Here is a 14,032-nt window from a genome sequence, read left to right as displayed (position 1 = left end):
TGGGTCACAGGGGTACGGTACCGGTGGGGACGGGTCTGTCACTGTGTAACGCCGGAGTTCGGTACCGGTGGGGACGGGTCTGTCACTGTATAACACCGGGGTACTGTACCGGTGGGGACGGGTCTGTCACTGTCTGACACTGGGGTACGATACCGGTGGGGACGGGTCTGTCACTGTGTAACACCGGGGTACAGTACCGGTGGGGTTGGGTCACAGGGGTACAGTACCAGTGGGGACGGGTCCGTCACTATGTGACACTGGGGTACGATACTGGTGGGGACGGGTCTGTCACTGTGTAACACCAGGGTACGGTACCGGTGGGGACGGGTCTGTCACTGTATAACACCGGGGTACTGTACCGGTGGGGACGGGTCTGTCACTGTCTGACACTGGGGTACGATACCGGTGGGGACGGGTCTGTCACTGTGTAACACCGGGGTACGGTACCGGTGGGGACGGGTCTGTCACTGTGTAACACTGGGGTACGGTACCGGTGGGGACGGGTCTGTCACTGTGTAACACTGGGGTACGGTACCGGTGGGGATGGGTCTGTCTCTGTGTAACACCGGGGTACGGTACCGGTGGGGATGGGTCTGTCTCTGTGTAATACCGGGGTACGGTACTGGTGGGGACGGGTCTGTCTCTGTGTATCGCCGGAGTACGTTACCAGTGGGGACGGGTCCGTCACTGTGTGACACTGGGGTACGGTACCGGTGGGGACAGGTCCGTCACTGTGTAACACCGGGGTACGGTACCGGTGGGGATGGGTCTGTCGCTGTGTAACACCGGGGTACGGTACCAGTGGGGATGGGTCTGTTGCTGTGTAACACCGGGGTACAGTACTGGTGGGGATGGATCCGTCACTGTGTGACACCGGGGTACGGTACCGGTGGGGATGGGTCCGTCGCTGTGTGACACCGGGGTACTGTACCAGTGGGGACGGGTCTGTCACTGTGTGACACCGGGGTACGGTACTGGTGGGGACAGGTCCGTCGCTGTGTAACACCGGGGTACGGTACTGGTGGGGAGGGGTCTATTACTGTGTAACACCGGGGTACGGTACCGGTGGGGATGGGTCTGTCGCTGTGTAACACTGAGGTACAGTACTGGTGGGGATGGATCCGTCACTGTGTAACACCGGGGTACGGTTATGTTTGCTTCACTGAGGCAGGGAAAGAATGGTTGGATGCAGAAACCACAGTGGACAAGAGATGTGGAAGTTCTGATCAGGAGGGAGAAAGCAGCTTCGGACAGTAGGCCCATACAGAGCTCTGGAGGGCTATAGGTTGCCAAGAATAAATCCAGGAGAGCTTTGGGCCATGTCGAGGCTTTGGCGAGTCAGATTAAGGTAAAACCCTAGAGGCGGTCTAAATGCATGTGAAGACGGCCAGAGTTGGGGTGGGACTGGCCAGGATCGAATTGGAGATGTGGCCAGTCAGTGTTAGCAGTGGGGACAGGACTGGTTCTGGATAACAACAGAATATATTACTGCTGTGTGCACGCGGGTTCCTAGAAACATAGAAAATAGGTGCAGGAGTAGGCCATTTGGCCCCTCGAGCCTGCACCGCCATTCGGTATGATCATGGCTGATCATCCAACTCAGAACCCTGTACCTGCTTTCTCTCCATACCCCCTGATCCCTTTAGCCACAAGGACCGTATCTAACTTCCTCTTAAATATAGCCAATTAACCGGCCTCAACTGTTTCCTGTGGCAGAGAATTCCACAGATTCACCACTCTCTCTGTGAAGAAGTTTCTCCTCATCTCGGTCCTAAAAGGCTTCCCCTTTATCCTTAAACTGTGACCCCTCCTTCTAGACTTCCCCAGCATCAGGAACAATCTTCCTGCATCTAGCCTGTCCAATCCCTTTAGAATTTTAGAATTCCTGCTTCATAACAGGAAACAGCATTTAGCTTATCCGTCGTAAAACATTCCTTCAATTACACAGCGCTGCTCGCTGGCGGAATGATATCCAGCCCGTAATAGTTCACAAAGCTACCAGATGTTACACCTGGCGGGGTGCCGGTAGGGTGTCGCTACTGCAGCTTGAGGCGTCCGGCGGGGGGTGTCAAATACAGCACCCTCCGTAAGAAGCTTGCACGCACTCCCCGCGACCTCCCTCCCACCGCCCAAAGGCGTATCGGTTAGCGGGCCGTTGGGATTCCGCTGTTGTTAAATCAGTGGGTTGCTGGGTGCCGCGGCTCGTTGGGGCCGGAGGGTCTGCTCCGTCGCCGAGCTTTTAAAAACCTACCGTCCTTGATGACCGAGGCCAGCCTGACCTCGTAGAGAGGAGCCCCGTCCTCACCCACGGTCTTAAACAGGCGGGTGTTGTAAGCGCTGATTCGCTGGAGAAGGGAGAGAAAACCAGAGGCTCATTACATATACGTAAGCAAATTTATTATCGAAGTAGAGATCCGTCACCACTCCCGAGATCCATTTTCTTGCAGAGTTTCAAAGTAGAACAAAGAAACAACAATGAAAAACTACAATTAGTGTAGTGTTCCCATTCAGGTGTAAAAACTCTGAACTAAACACCCAGGTAAACCGTAGTCAATGAGGGCACGGTCACAGTAAGATTAACCGTTTACCTAGGTGTTTAGTTCAGAGTTTTTACACCTGAATGAGGACACGACAGTGAAAAGGCGTTGCTTCTATGATGTTCCTAGTGCGTAGAAAGAAAATTTCTCTCGCGCTGATCCTGCACACACACAAGCTCCCTCCTTCCCGTTTCTCCAAACCGCTATTTACCCACAAGACGCGGCGAAACCGGGTGTGACGTCGTCGCGTGCCGCGATACATCACAGACAACAAATTTACTTTCAACAACCTTAACTTCAACTTAGAAAATAATTACAAACGAACTACTAAAGCGAAAATGTAATAAAGGTACACAAATGCCTTAAGGGCAACACAATTAGCATTAATTGTGCTATTAAGTAATTGCAGGAGAATCAGTATTTGTCCCACCTAAACCTACTCTGCCCTATCGTTCAGGAAACCCCAGGTGACGAGAGGACCAGATGGTTTCTTCCCCCAAACCATCAGACTCCTCAATACCCAGAGTCTAGACTGACATCTACATCATTTATTATGATATTGTAATTTGTCCTCTACTCTGCCTATTGTCTTGTTTATTAATTATTCTACTGCCCTGCACCATTTTGTGCACTTTATGCAGTCCTGTGTGGGTCTGTAGTCTGGTGTAGTTTTTATGTCATTTTACGTTGTCTAGTGTAGCCTTGTGCTGTCTCACATAGTCTAGTGTAGTTTTGTGCTGCTTCATGCAGCACCAGGGTCCTGGAGGAACGTTGTTCCGTTTTTACTGCGTACTGTACCGGCAGTTTATGGTGGAAAGGACAATAAACTTGACTTGACTGCGAGAGGGGAGACTGTTGGGAGTGTTTGATGGCTCCGGGTCTGTACTCGCTGGAGTTTAGAGGAATGAAGGGGGATCTCATTGAAACCCATCGTATATTAAAAGGCCGAGATGACCAAGAACCTACCAGCCTCCAGGCGGTGTTGAACAGTTGCCCTGACTCGTCCTGGACCATAGCAACCCCCACCCCCATACCCTTCCCATACACGTACCCACACAAACTGCTCTTAACTGTTGAAATCGAACGCCCAGCCACCACTCCTGCTGGTAGTTTGTTCCCCACTCTCACCAGCTTCTGAGGCATCGAGTTCCCCTTAAATATTTCCCCCCTACGGAGATGGAGGCGGAGTTAAGATGGCGCTAAACGGCGACTCCTTTGCCTGCATCTCTGGAGACAGCTCTACTTCCATCTTTAATATCTCTACTTTTCCCTTTCAGGGTTCTTTTGAAGACCCTGACCTGGAGTTACACACTGACTTCGGTTCTTTGCGGGAATGGGACCCGCTCCCGGGGTTTCTAGACTGGCCGTTGCTCGGCATGCCGAGGGCTCGGCCTGAGAGTCCGGCTCGGATTCGGGAGCCTGAGATCACGGGGGCGATCGAGGGGCGGTGTCACGGCGGGTGACCCGTGTGTCGTCGTGGGGGGGGGGGGGGGGGGTTGGAAAGTCTACCGTGTGCCCAAAGACCCAGGACTTTTGCGATCTTCAGGCACAGAGCTCGAAAAGAAGCGACGTAACGGACTTTTAACATCGTAAACCAGCGAGTTGTTTGTTGTGTCTCCCCTCTCGCTGTGAAAATGGAGACACCTCCCTCCCTCTTATTAGGGACAGAGAGAGAGAGCCTGTGGTCTGTTGAATACCGGGTGAAACGTGAAGTCTTTGGGGTAACTGCCAGTCTGTGTCTTTGCTGTTGCTTTGCTCACGTTTGAGAGCTCAATGGCTTGCTTTTCTTTTGCTGGTGACCTGCAGGCTTACCCCTCCTTTGGTCAAGATGCATCTCCACCCCGCCAACCAAGCCCATGTATACCCCTCGTGATTTTGTATAACTCCATCAAATCTCCCCTCGTTCTCCTGCTCGACCACGGAACAAAGTCCTAACCTATTCAGACTCAAGTCCGGCAACACCCTTGTAAATCTTCTCTGCACCACTCCGATCGTACAGACATCTTTCCTGTAAGGAGGCGACCAGAACTGTACACAGTACCTCAGATTAGACCTCACCAACATCTTATACAAGTTCGACCGGTCTGACTCCCGGGGGGGGGGGGGGGAGAATGAGGTTCACTCACCTTGCTATCCAGGAATTTCTGGGCCAGCTCCGCGTCTTTCAGCTCACAGTTTCCGGAGAAGTAAGTGGTGATGCCCTAGGGGAGAGAAGGTATTCAAAGGACAGAGAGATCATTTCAACAGGCGGCATTTCCGGTTAAACTATAACCTAATGCGAGGTGACAGAACCCGGGACCCTGCAGGACCCAAATTAAAAAGACGGCGGATGCTACAGTTCTGAGCAACACACAAAAAAAAAGTGGACTAAGCGCCCTTTAGTTAAGATTAAACAGGATTGGGAGAAGGAATTCAATTTGACTTTTATATGGGAGGATTGGACGCGGATTCTGAAGCTGGTTAACTCTTCTTCGATCTGCGCTGGTCATTCACTGATTCAATTTAAAATTGTACATCGTTATTGTTTGACGAAGGAGAGACTTTCTAAAACATTTCCCAATGTTGCCAAGTATTGCGATAGATGTAAAACTGAGATAGCTACACTGACACATATGTTCTGGTCATGTTCTACATTAAAACTGTTCTGGAAGTCAGTCTTTTCGACAATTTCTAAAGCACTTAGAATCAACTTACAACCTAATAAATTGACTGCACTTCTTGGAAGATTTCCTCAGAATATCCATGGTATTTCTGCGCCTGACCCACATGTTATTGCGTCTGTTACATGGATAGCTAGGGGGGGCCATCTTGTTGAAATGGAAGGATATATCAGCTCCTACTTTGTCACAACGGTTCTCTCAAGTGATGCTGTGTCTTAGCTTGGAGAAAATTCTTAGTCGCTCATTTGCTCGTTACTATCATTTCAGTTAACTGATAGATTTCCTCCACGATCTAAGTGTAAATTTTTTTTTGATATATCTTTCTTTCTTGTTGGCGGTTCGGTGGTTATCTTTAGAAGCTTTCTGTATGACGCGCGGCTCCAGGGTTGTACCCCCAATGGGTTCTTTTTTACCCTCTCACTTTTCTTGCTTAGTAGGGTCTTTTTTTAACTCACAAAAATTTTCAATCTTTAAGATAATTTTTTGAGGCATTCTAAGCGTTGTTACTTTGATGTACCTGTGTTATTTTTGAATAATAATAACAGAAAGATTTGAAAAGAAAAAAAAACTGGAGGAACTCAGCAGGTCAGGCAGCATCGGTGGAGTGAAATGGCCAGTTGTCATTTTAAGTTGCCCTCTGAGCGAAGAAAGTTCCCCCTTAGGTTTGCTTCAAATAATTTACTTTTCACTCTAAACCTCTGAGCTTTGAAAGTTTATTTACTGAGGCACAGTGTGGAGTAGGCCCTTCCAGCCCCTCGAGCTGTGCTGCCCCGCAATCCCCCGATTTAACCCTCGCCTGACCATGGGACAATATACTGACCAGCATGTCCCGGAGGAAACCCACGCGGTCACGGGGAGAACGTACCAACTCCTCACAGACAGCGGCAGGAATTGAACCCGGGGCGCTGGCGTTGTGCCAATATGCTACTGTGTGATCAGAAACCTACGACCTCTAGTTCTAATCTCACACAGAGCGAGTTGAAAAAGCCTGCCGGTGTGGTAAAGCACTACCGTAACCCTATCCGGGCTGAGGGGAGATAGGTAACTTAAAAAGGTGGAGGGAAAGGGATGAAGCGAGAGGTGGCAGGTGAATCTGGGCGCCCGATCTCCGCAATCGCTCATTTTAAATTTTAAACAAAGATGTGGAGCATTTGGAACTAACTGTGGAGCTGAAAAACAAAGATTCAATAAAAAGACGACAAAGGTGCTGCCTTTGAAAGAAAAATGACCACCTTTATACTCGAGATAAGAGAGAAAATTCCTCATAGAAATAATCCAGTTAATAGGCTGCATAATTAAAACAATTATAACATGTGTATAATATTTAGCCAATTAAAAGTGAAAAGATCTATGTGGCTGCTATACCGCCTTCTGCCAGTAAGGGGAGACAAACACACACATGCTGTGAAAACTGCATGTTTGTTGACTAAAAAAGAATCACAGCTTTTTCTTACTGGCACGACTTCAGTTGCATTAATTCAACTCATGTATTATAAAAAGAATTTAAGAAACACAATTCCAACTTGGGTGAGGAGGGGTAATCAGCAGATAGAGGAGGGGAGGAGTAGTGACAGAGGGTGGATGATATGATGTCAGCCTGTAATCTGAAATCGACAGGGAGCACAGGATGTTGATTTTAATTATTCACGGTTCAGGGCCACAGCTTCGCTTTGAGGCCGACAGCGGACACGCGTCCCCGCCCTCAGCCACTGGCCATCAATCACCCATCTCCGATCTCGCTGACTGATCCACCATCACCGGCTGTCACCAACCCCACCCCGTTGTCCACCCATCTGAAACACCGCCACCCGTCCACGCGAGGGGGCACCTTTGGCTACGCACAGTGCCTGTGAGGGACCACCCACTAGATTAAGACAGCAGCCTGCCCGAAGCCGGTTTACCTTGGCTCCCAGTCCCAGCTGCTTCTGCCTGTCTTCGAGCGAGAACATGAGATTTCCGCACAGCCGCCAGAGCCTCTCCATCTCTTCCGGGTTCTTCTCGAAGGCTCTGCTCCGCCAAACCAAGTCCTTCAGCTTCTCCTGTGCGGCAGGGGAGGACAGACGTCAGGGAGGGGGCTACGAGAACAGATCACCGGGGGAATTCCCAACAAAACAGGGCCAGAGTGTAGAGGTACGTCGAACAAACCTGCCCCATCGTCCACTGAGGTAACAGTGAGTCCCCCCCATCTCAATCCTGGAATACGCTCAGTGGCCACTTTATTAGGTACACCTGCTCGTTAATGCAAATATCTAAGCAGCCAATCACGTGGCAGCAACTCAACGCATCAAAGCGTGCCAACAGGGTCAAGAGGCTCAATTTTGTCCAGACCTAACATCAGAACGGGGGGGAAGAAATGTGATCTGAGTGACCTTGACTGTGGAATGATTGTTGGTGCCAGATGGGGTGGTTTGAGTATCGCAGATCTCCCGGGATTTTCACGCACACCAGTCTCTAGAGTTCTCAGAAAATGGTGCGAGAAACACAAAGGCATTCAGTGAGCGGCAGTTCTGTGGGTGAAGATGCCTTGTTAATGGGAGAGGTTGGGGGAGAAGGGCCAGACTGGTTCAAGCTGACAGGAAGGTGACAGTAACTCAAATAGCCACAACAACGGGGTGCAGTGGAGCCTCCACGCCCTTCGAAGAAGAGAATTAAGCCCTTGTGAAAGCTGCAATACCTGAATCTGCCACCGACCATATCTTTTTGGCACTTCTGTGCCCCGTCCATCACAGGAAAGCTCTCCCCACCACAGGGCACAGCTCAAGCACTCTCAAGTCCCTTTGCCCCCTCTGACTTCTGAATTTTCTCCCCGTTTAGAAAATAGTCCACGCCTTTATTCTACCAACGAGCGCGACCGTACATTTCCCTACACTGTACTCCATCTGCTACCTCTTTGCCCGTTCCTGGGGCAGAAACGTGATGGAAACAGCCCACTGCATCACACGCAAAGCCCTCTCCGTCACCGAGCACGTTGATTGCGTGTGCCTTCGGGCTCCTGCACCTCCTCCCTGACGGCAGCTATGAGAACAGGGCACGTCCTGGGTGATGGGGGTCCTTGGTGCGGGATGCCACCCCACTGAGACATCGCCTCCCGAAAGCGTACTCCAGGTTGGGGAGGATACCGCCCATGATGGAGCTGGCTGAGTTTACAACTTCCTGCAGCTTTTTTTTTCAAGTTTATTCACCGGCGCCTCAAAACCAGACGGCGATGCAGCCAGTCAGAATGGTCCCTGCGGCGCAACTGCAGAAATTTGCCCGCGTCTTTGGTGACACGCCAAATCCCCTCAAACTCCTGACGAAGTACAGTCGCTGGCTTGGTAAACCCTCAAACATACCAGCCACTTGCACCTGCCCCTTGTAAGGGTGGACGTGGGAGTCACCGAGAGCTACTACACCCCGCAGTTGCCCCATATGTGCCAGCCCCTGCCAGATCAAAAGGCGGTCCTGTGCAAAAGACTTGGGCATAGCTGGGGTGTCTAGGACTTTTGCACAATACTGCACTTGACAACGTGGAGCGGAGAGGGAATCTGTAAATCTAGCGGGAGCAAAAGACGGGAATATCTTCCATCCACTCCATAATGTACTGGTTAGGCACAGGAGTACATTCAGCCGGAGACTCATTCCACCGAGATGTAACACTGAGTGTCATAGGAAGTCATTCCTGCCTGTGGCCATCAAACTTTACAACTCCTCCCTCGGAGTGTCAGACACCCTGAGCCAATAGGCTGGTCCTGGACTTATTTCCACTGGGCATAATTAACCGATTATTATTTAATTATTTATGGTTTTATTTTGCTATATTTCTACACTATTCTTGGTTGGTGTGGCTGTAACGAAACCCAATTTCCCTCGGGATCAATAAAGTCTGTCTGTCTGAATGGCGAGGGCGGAGTGTCGCGGGAGGGGTGAGGGACAGGGGGCAGAGGAGGAGTGTCAGGGTGGGGAATGAGGCCGGTACAGACACACCCAGCCCTGAGACACCAGGCAAGGTCATCTGATTCCAAACAATTGGTTTATTGACATCACAGAATGTCTCTCTGGTGCTTCCCGCCCCCTCCCCTCTCCCTTCCCCTTTTCCTCCAACAGTGATTCTACCCTCTCCCTGCCCCCTTCCCACTCTCGGTCCACAACAGAGACCCATATCAGTTCATCATCACTCACGTACGTCGTGAAATTTGTTTTGGCAGCAACACTACAGTGCAATACATAAAATTACTACAGTACTGTGCAAAAGCCCTGCTGTGTATACGTATCCGAGACTTTTGCACAGTGCTGTATCCAGGGTCTGACTGTTTCAAGCAACACACAAAATGCTGGTGGAACACAGCAGGCCAGGCAGCATCTATAGGGAGAAGTACTGTCGACGTTTCGGGCCGAGACCCTTCGTCAGCTCTCGGCCCGAAACATCGGCTGTACTTCTCGCTATAGATGCTGCCTGGCCTGCTGCGTTCCACCAGCATTTTGTGTGTGTTGTTTGAATTTCCAGCATCTGCAGATTTCCTCCTGTTTAACTGTTTCAAGACCAGACTGGCTCTGACTTACGACGTGCTCTTGAACCGAAAAGGGAGTTACACAATCGGAGTTTAAAGAGCTGACGCCTTTACCTGTGGCAAGTTAGGCACAAACTTGGTGTCTCCGAAGGATTTGTAGTTGCCCATGTTGGAATAAACTCCAGCAGCATACACGAGTAACGCCTGGAAGAGACCACAAAGATCGACCTTTAAATCATACTGCATGGTCAAAATGTCATAAGAATCACCACCTATTACAGAAGTGTGGTAGAAATGGTTAAAACTGGCGTATGATGGGATACTTGACCATTCTTGAGCAGCTCAAGTCAAGTCACTTTTATTGTCATTTCGACCATAACTGCTGGTACAATGCATAGTAAAAATGAGGCAACGTTTTTCCAGGACCATGGTGTTACATGACACAGTACAAAAACTAGGCAGAACTACATAAAAAACGACACAGAGAAAGCTACACTAGACTACAGACCTACCCAGGACTGCACAAAAACAGTGCAGGCATTACAATAAATAATAAACAGGACAATAGGGCAGTAAGGTGTCAGTCCAGGCTCTGGGTATTGAGGAGTCTGATAGCTTGGGGGAAGAAACTGTTACACAGTCTGGTCGTGAGAGCCCAATTGCTTTGGTGCCTTTTCCCAGACGGCAGGAGGGAGAAGAGTTTGTATGAGGGGTGCGTGGGGTCCTTCATAATGCTGTTTGCTTTCCGGATGCAGTGTGTAGTGTAAATGTCCGTGACGGCGGGAAGAGAGACCCCGATGATCTTTTCAGCTGACCTCGCTATCCGCTGCAGGGTCTTGCAGTCCGAGCTGGGCTTAAGACTGCTGATGCGTGTCGAGAATAATCCTGGATGATGAGCGCAGTACCAGAAACTCCGATTAATAAGGTACCAGGCCCCTGGAACCAGGAGGGAGGATGCATCTGGGGGTAAATTATGAGTCCCGATAACAGGAAGCAGCAAGAACTTTTACAGACTCGTGCCGAGAGATAACTGACTTGTCTTTTAAATGATTGATCATGTACTGAGTGTGGGACGCCAAAGAAAGCTATGTGAAGTTGTATGTCTTGCTGTATAAATATGAGCTCTGTACAACCTAAAAATCAGAGTTCTGGTGGCGGTGGAGACTGCTGCAGACTCTCCAGGATATCACGTCGATAAACTCTTAAAACAAAATTCAAAGTCACTCTGGGTGTTTCCATGACGAGAGTATTGTGAGCAACTTTGGGGCCCTTTGCTCAGAAAGGGTGTGTTGGCACTGGAGAGGGTCCAGAGGAGGTTCCCGAGAATGATTCTGGGCACGGAAGGGTTAATGTATGAGCAGCGTTTGATGGCTCCGGGATGAAGGGGGGGGGGGGGGGGGATCTCACTGAAACCTATCGGATATTGAAAGGCCGAGATGAGAGTGGATGTGGAGAGGATGGCTCCTATAGTGGGGGAGTCTAGGACCAGAGGACACAGATAGAGTGGATGTGGAGAGGATGTTTCCTATAGTGGGGGAGTCTAGGACCAGAGGACACAGATAGAGTGGATGTGGAGAGGATGTTTCCTATTGTGGGGGAGTCTAGGACCAGAGGACACAGATAGAGTGGATGTGGAGAGGATGTTTCCTATAGTGGGGGAGTCTAGGACCAGAGGGCACAGATGGAGTAGATGTGGAGAGGATGTTTCCTATAGTGGGGGAGTCTAGGACCAGAGGACACAGATAGAGTGGATGTGGAGAGGATGTTTCCTATAGTGGGGGAGTCTAGGACCAGAGGACACAGATAGAGTGGATGTGGAGAGGATGTTTCCTATAGTGGGGGAGTCTAGGACCAGAGGACACAGATAGAGTGGATGTGGAGAGGATGTTTCCTATAGTGGGGGAGTCTAGGACCAGAGGACACAGATGGAGTGGATGTGGAGAGGATGTTTCCTATAGTGGGGGAATCTAGGACCAGAGGACACAGATAGAGTGGATGTGGAGAGGATGTTTCCGATAGTGGGGGAGTCTAGGACCACAGATAGAGTGGATGTGGAGAGGATGTTTCCTGTATTGGGGGGAGTCTAGGACCAGAGGACACAGATAGAGTGGATGTGGAGAGGATGTTTCCGATAGTGGGGGAGTCTGGGACCAGAGGACACTGATAGAGTGGATGTGGAGAGGATGTTTCCGATAGTGGGGGAGTCTAGGACCAGAGGGCTTATAGATTCTTATAGGCATCCATTAGTCTTGTGAGACCATAGATTTGCACCTTGGAAGGTTTCCAGGGCGCAGGCCTGGGCAGGGTTGTGTGCGAGACCGGCAGTTGCCCAAGCTGCAGGCCTTCCCCTCTCCATGCCACCAATGTTGTCCAAGGGAAGGGCACTAGTACCCAAGCAGCTTGGCACCGGTGTCGTCACAGAGCAACGTGTGGTTAAGTGCCTTGCTCAAGGACACGACGCGCTGCCTCAGCCGAGGCTCGAACCAGCGACCTTCAGATCACTAGGCTGATGCCTTATCCACTAGGCCACGCGCCAACACACAGGACACAGCCTCAAAGTAGAGGGCTGTCCCTTTGCGATGGGAAATAAACCAGAGCGGTGAATCTGTGGAAGTCATTGCCACAGGCGGCTGTGGAGGCCGAGTCACTGGGTAAATTTGGTTGACAGGTTCCTGACTAGTAAGGATGCCAAGGGTTCAGGGAAGAAACCAGGAGAGTGGGGTTGAGAGGGATGGTAAGTCAGCCGTGATGGGATAGCAGAGGGCACCAGATGGGCTGAATGGCTAGGTCCTATGCCTTAACCGGAGATGTCATATTTACCGAGATACAATGCAAGAACGTGCTTTTCGATCCAGATCAGATCGTTACACAGTGCATTGAGGCAGAACAAGGTAAAACATTAACAGAATGCAGAATACGGCTGGAGAGAGAGTGCATTGTGGTTAAATAAATAAGAAACAGCGCACATAAATAGAATCAGCCTCTGATTTGTTTTCCATCTCAGCCTTTCAGCAGGCTGGGACCGATTTCCCTGGAGCGTTGGTGTGCTGACTCCCCAGTACAAGGGTCACAGCAGCTGCACGAAGGTAAACACCCAGTGATCGTGGGGCGTACAGGTGCCAACCAGACGGAGGAAAGAAAATCTGCAGGAGGCCCTGCAGGCAGAATTTCAGGCAGCTAAAGGTTTAGTCTCATTTGCCGTGGGTACATCAAGACTTCCGTGCTCCGTCCCATAGCTGTACTGAGGAGCAGGGAGCGAGTCTGTCAGTCCGGCAGGGGCAAATAGCGAGGGTGCGGGACAGGAGGCAGAGGAGGAGTGCCAGGGACGGGGCGGCGTGGGTGTAGCCGCACCCAGCCCTGAGACACCAGGCCACGTCGTTTGATTCCAAACAATTTGGTTTACTGATTATTACAGGAAGTCTATCTGGCGTTTCCTGCTCCCTTCCCCTTTCCCCCACCATGAATACAGTAACTTGGCCTCCACGGCCATCTGTGGCAACTAATTTCACAGACTCAACACTCTCTGGATCAAGAAATTCCTCATCTCTGTTCTAAAAAAAGGTCCTTCTATTCTGAGGCTGTGCTGTCTGGTCCTAGACTCCCCCACTATAGGAAACATCCTCTCCACACCCACACTATCTGTGTCCTCTGGTCGTAGACTCCCCCACTACAGGAAACATGCTCTCCACATCCACTCTATCTGTGTCCTCTGGTCCTAGACATCCCACTGTAGGAAACATCCTCTCCACATCCACTCTATCTGTGTCCTCTGGTCCTAGACTCCCCCACTATAGAAAACATCCTCTCCATATCCACTCTATCTGTGTCCTCTGGTCCTAGACTCCCCCACTATAGGAAACATCCTCTCCACATCCACTCTATCTGTGTCCTCTGGTCCGAGACTCCCCCACTATAGGAAACATCCTCTCCACATCCACTCTATCTGTGCCATCTGGTCCTAGACTCCCCCACTATAGGAAACATCCTCTCAACATCCACTCTATCTGTGCCATCTGGTCCTAGTCTCCCCCACTATAGGAAACATCCTCTCCACATCCACTATCAGTGCCCTCTGGTCCCAGACTCCCCACTATAGGAAACATCCTCTCCACATCCACTCTATCTGTGTCCTCTGGTCCTAGACTCCCCCACTATAGGAAACATCCTCTCCACATCCACACTATCTGTGTCCTCTGGTCCTAGACTCCTCCACTATAGGAAACATCCTCTCCACATCCACTCTATCTGTGTCCTCTGGTCCTAGACTCCCCCACTATAGGAAACATCCTCTCAACATCCACTCTATCTGTGTCCTCTGGTCCTAGACTCCCCCACTATAGGAAACATC

The 14,032-nt window shown here is 50.4% G+C and overlaps 1 protein-coding gene across 1 annotated transcript in view; it reads right to left on the bottom strand.

The window, feature by feature from the left end:
- Positions 1-14,032, bottom strand: part of dpp3 (dipeptidyl-peptidase 3) — a 59,691-nt gene that overhangs the window by 34,852 nt on the left and 10,807 nt on the right. Inside the window, exons 3-6 of the mRNA XM_059955309.1 lie at positions 9,799-9,888; positions 7,099-7,236; positions 4,664-4,738; positions 2,252-2,345 (exon numbers count right to left, since the gene is read on the bottom strand). Coding sequence (XP_059811292.1) covers positions 2,252-2,345; positions 4,664-4,738; positions 7,099-7,236; positions 9,799-9,888 — 397 coding nt within the window. The remainder of the gene's footprint in view (positions 1-2,251; positions 2,346-4,663; positions 4,739-7,098; positions 7,237-9,798; positions 9,889-14,032) is intronic.

This window comes from Hypanus sabinus, chromosome 31 (genome assembly GCF_030144855.1).
Source record: "Hypanus sabinus isolate sHypSab1 chromosome 31, sHypSab1.hap1, whole genome shotgun sequence".
NCBI lineage: Eukaryota > Metazoa > Chordata > Chondrichthyes > Myliobatiformes > Dasyatidae > Hypanus > Hypanus sabinus.
The sequence above is the reverse complement of the archived record's forward strand: the minus strand, read 5'-3'. Positions and strand labels throughout refer to the sequence as shown.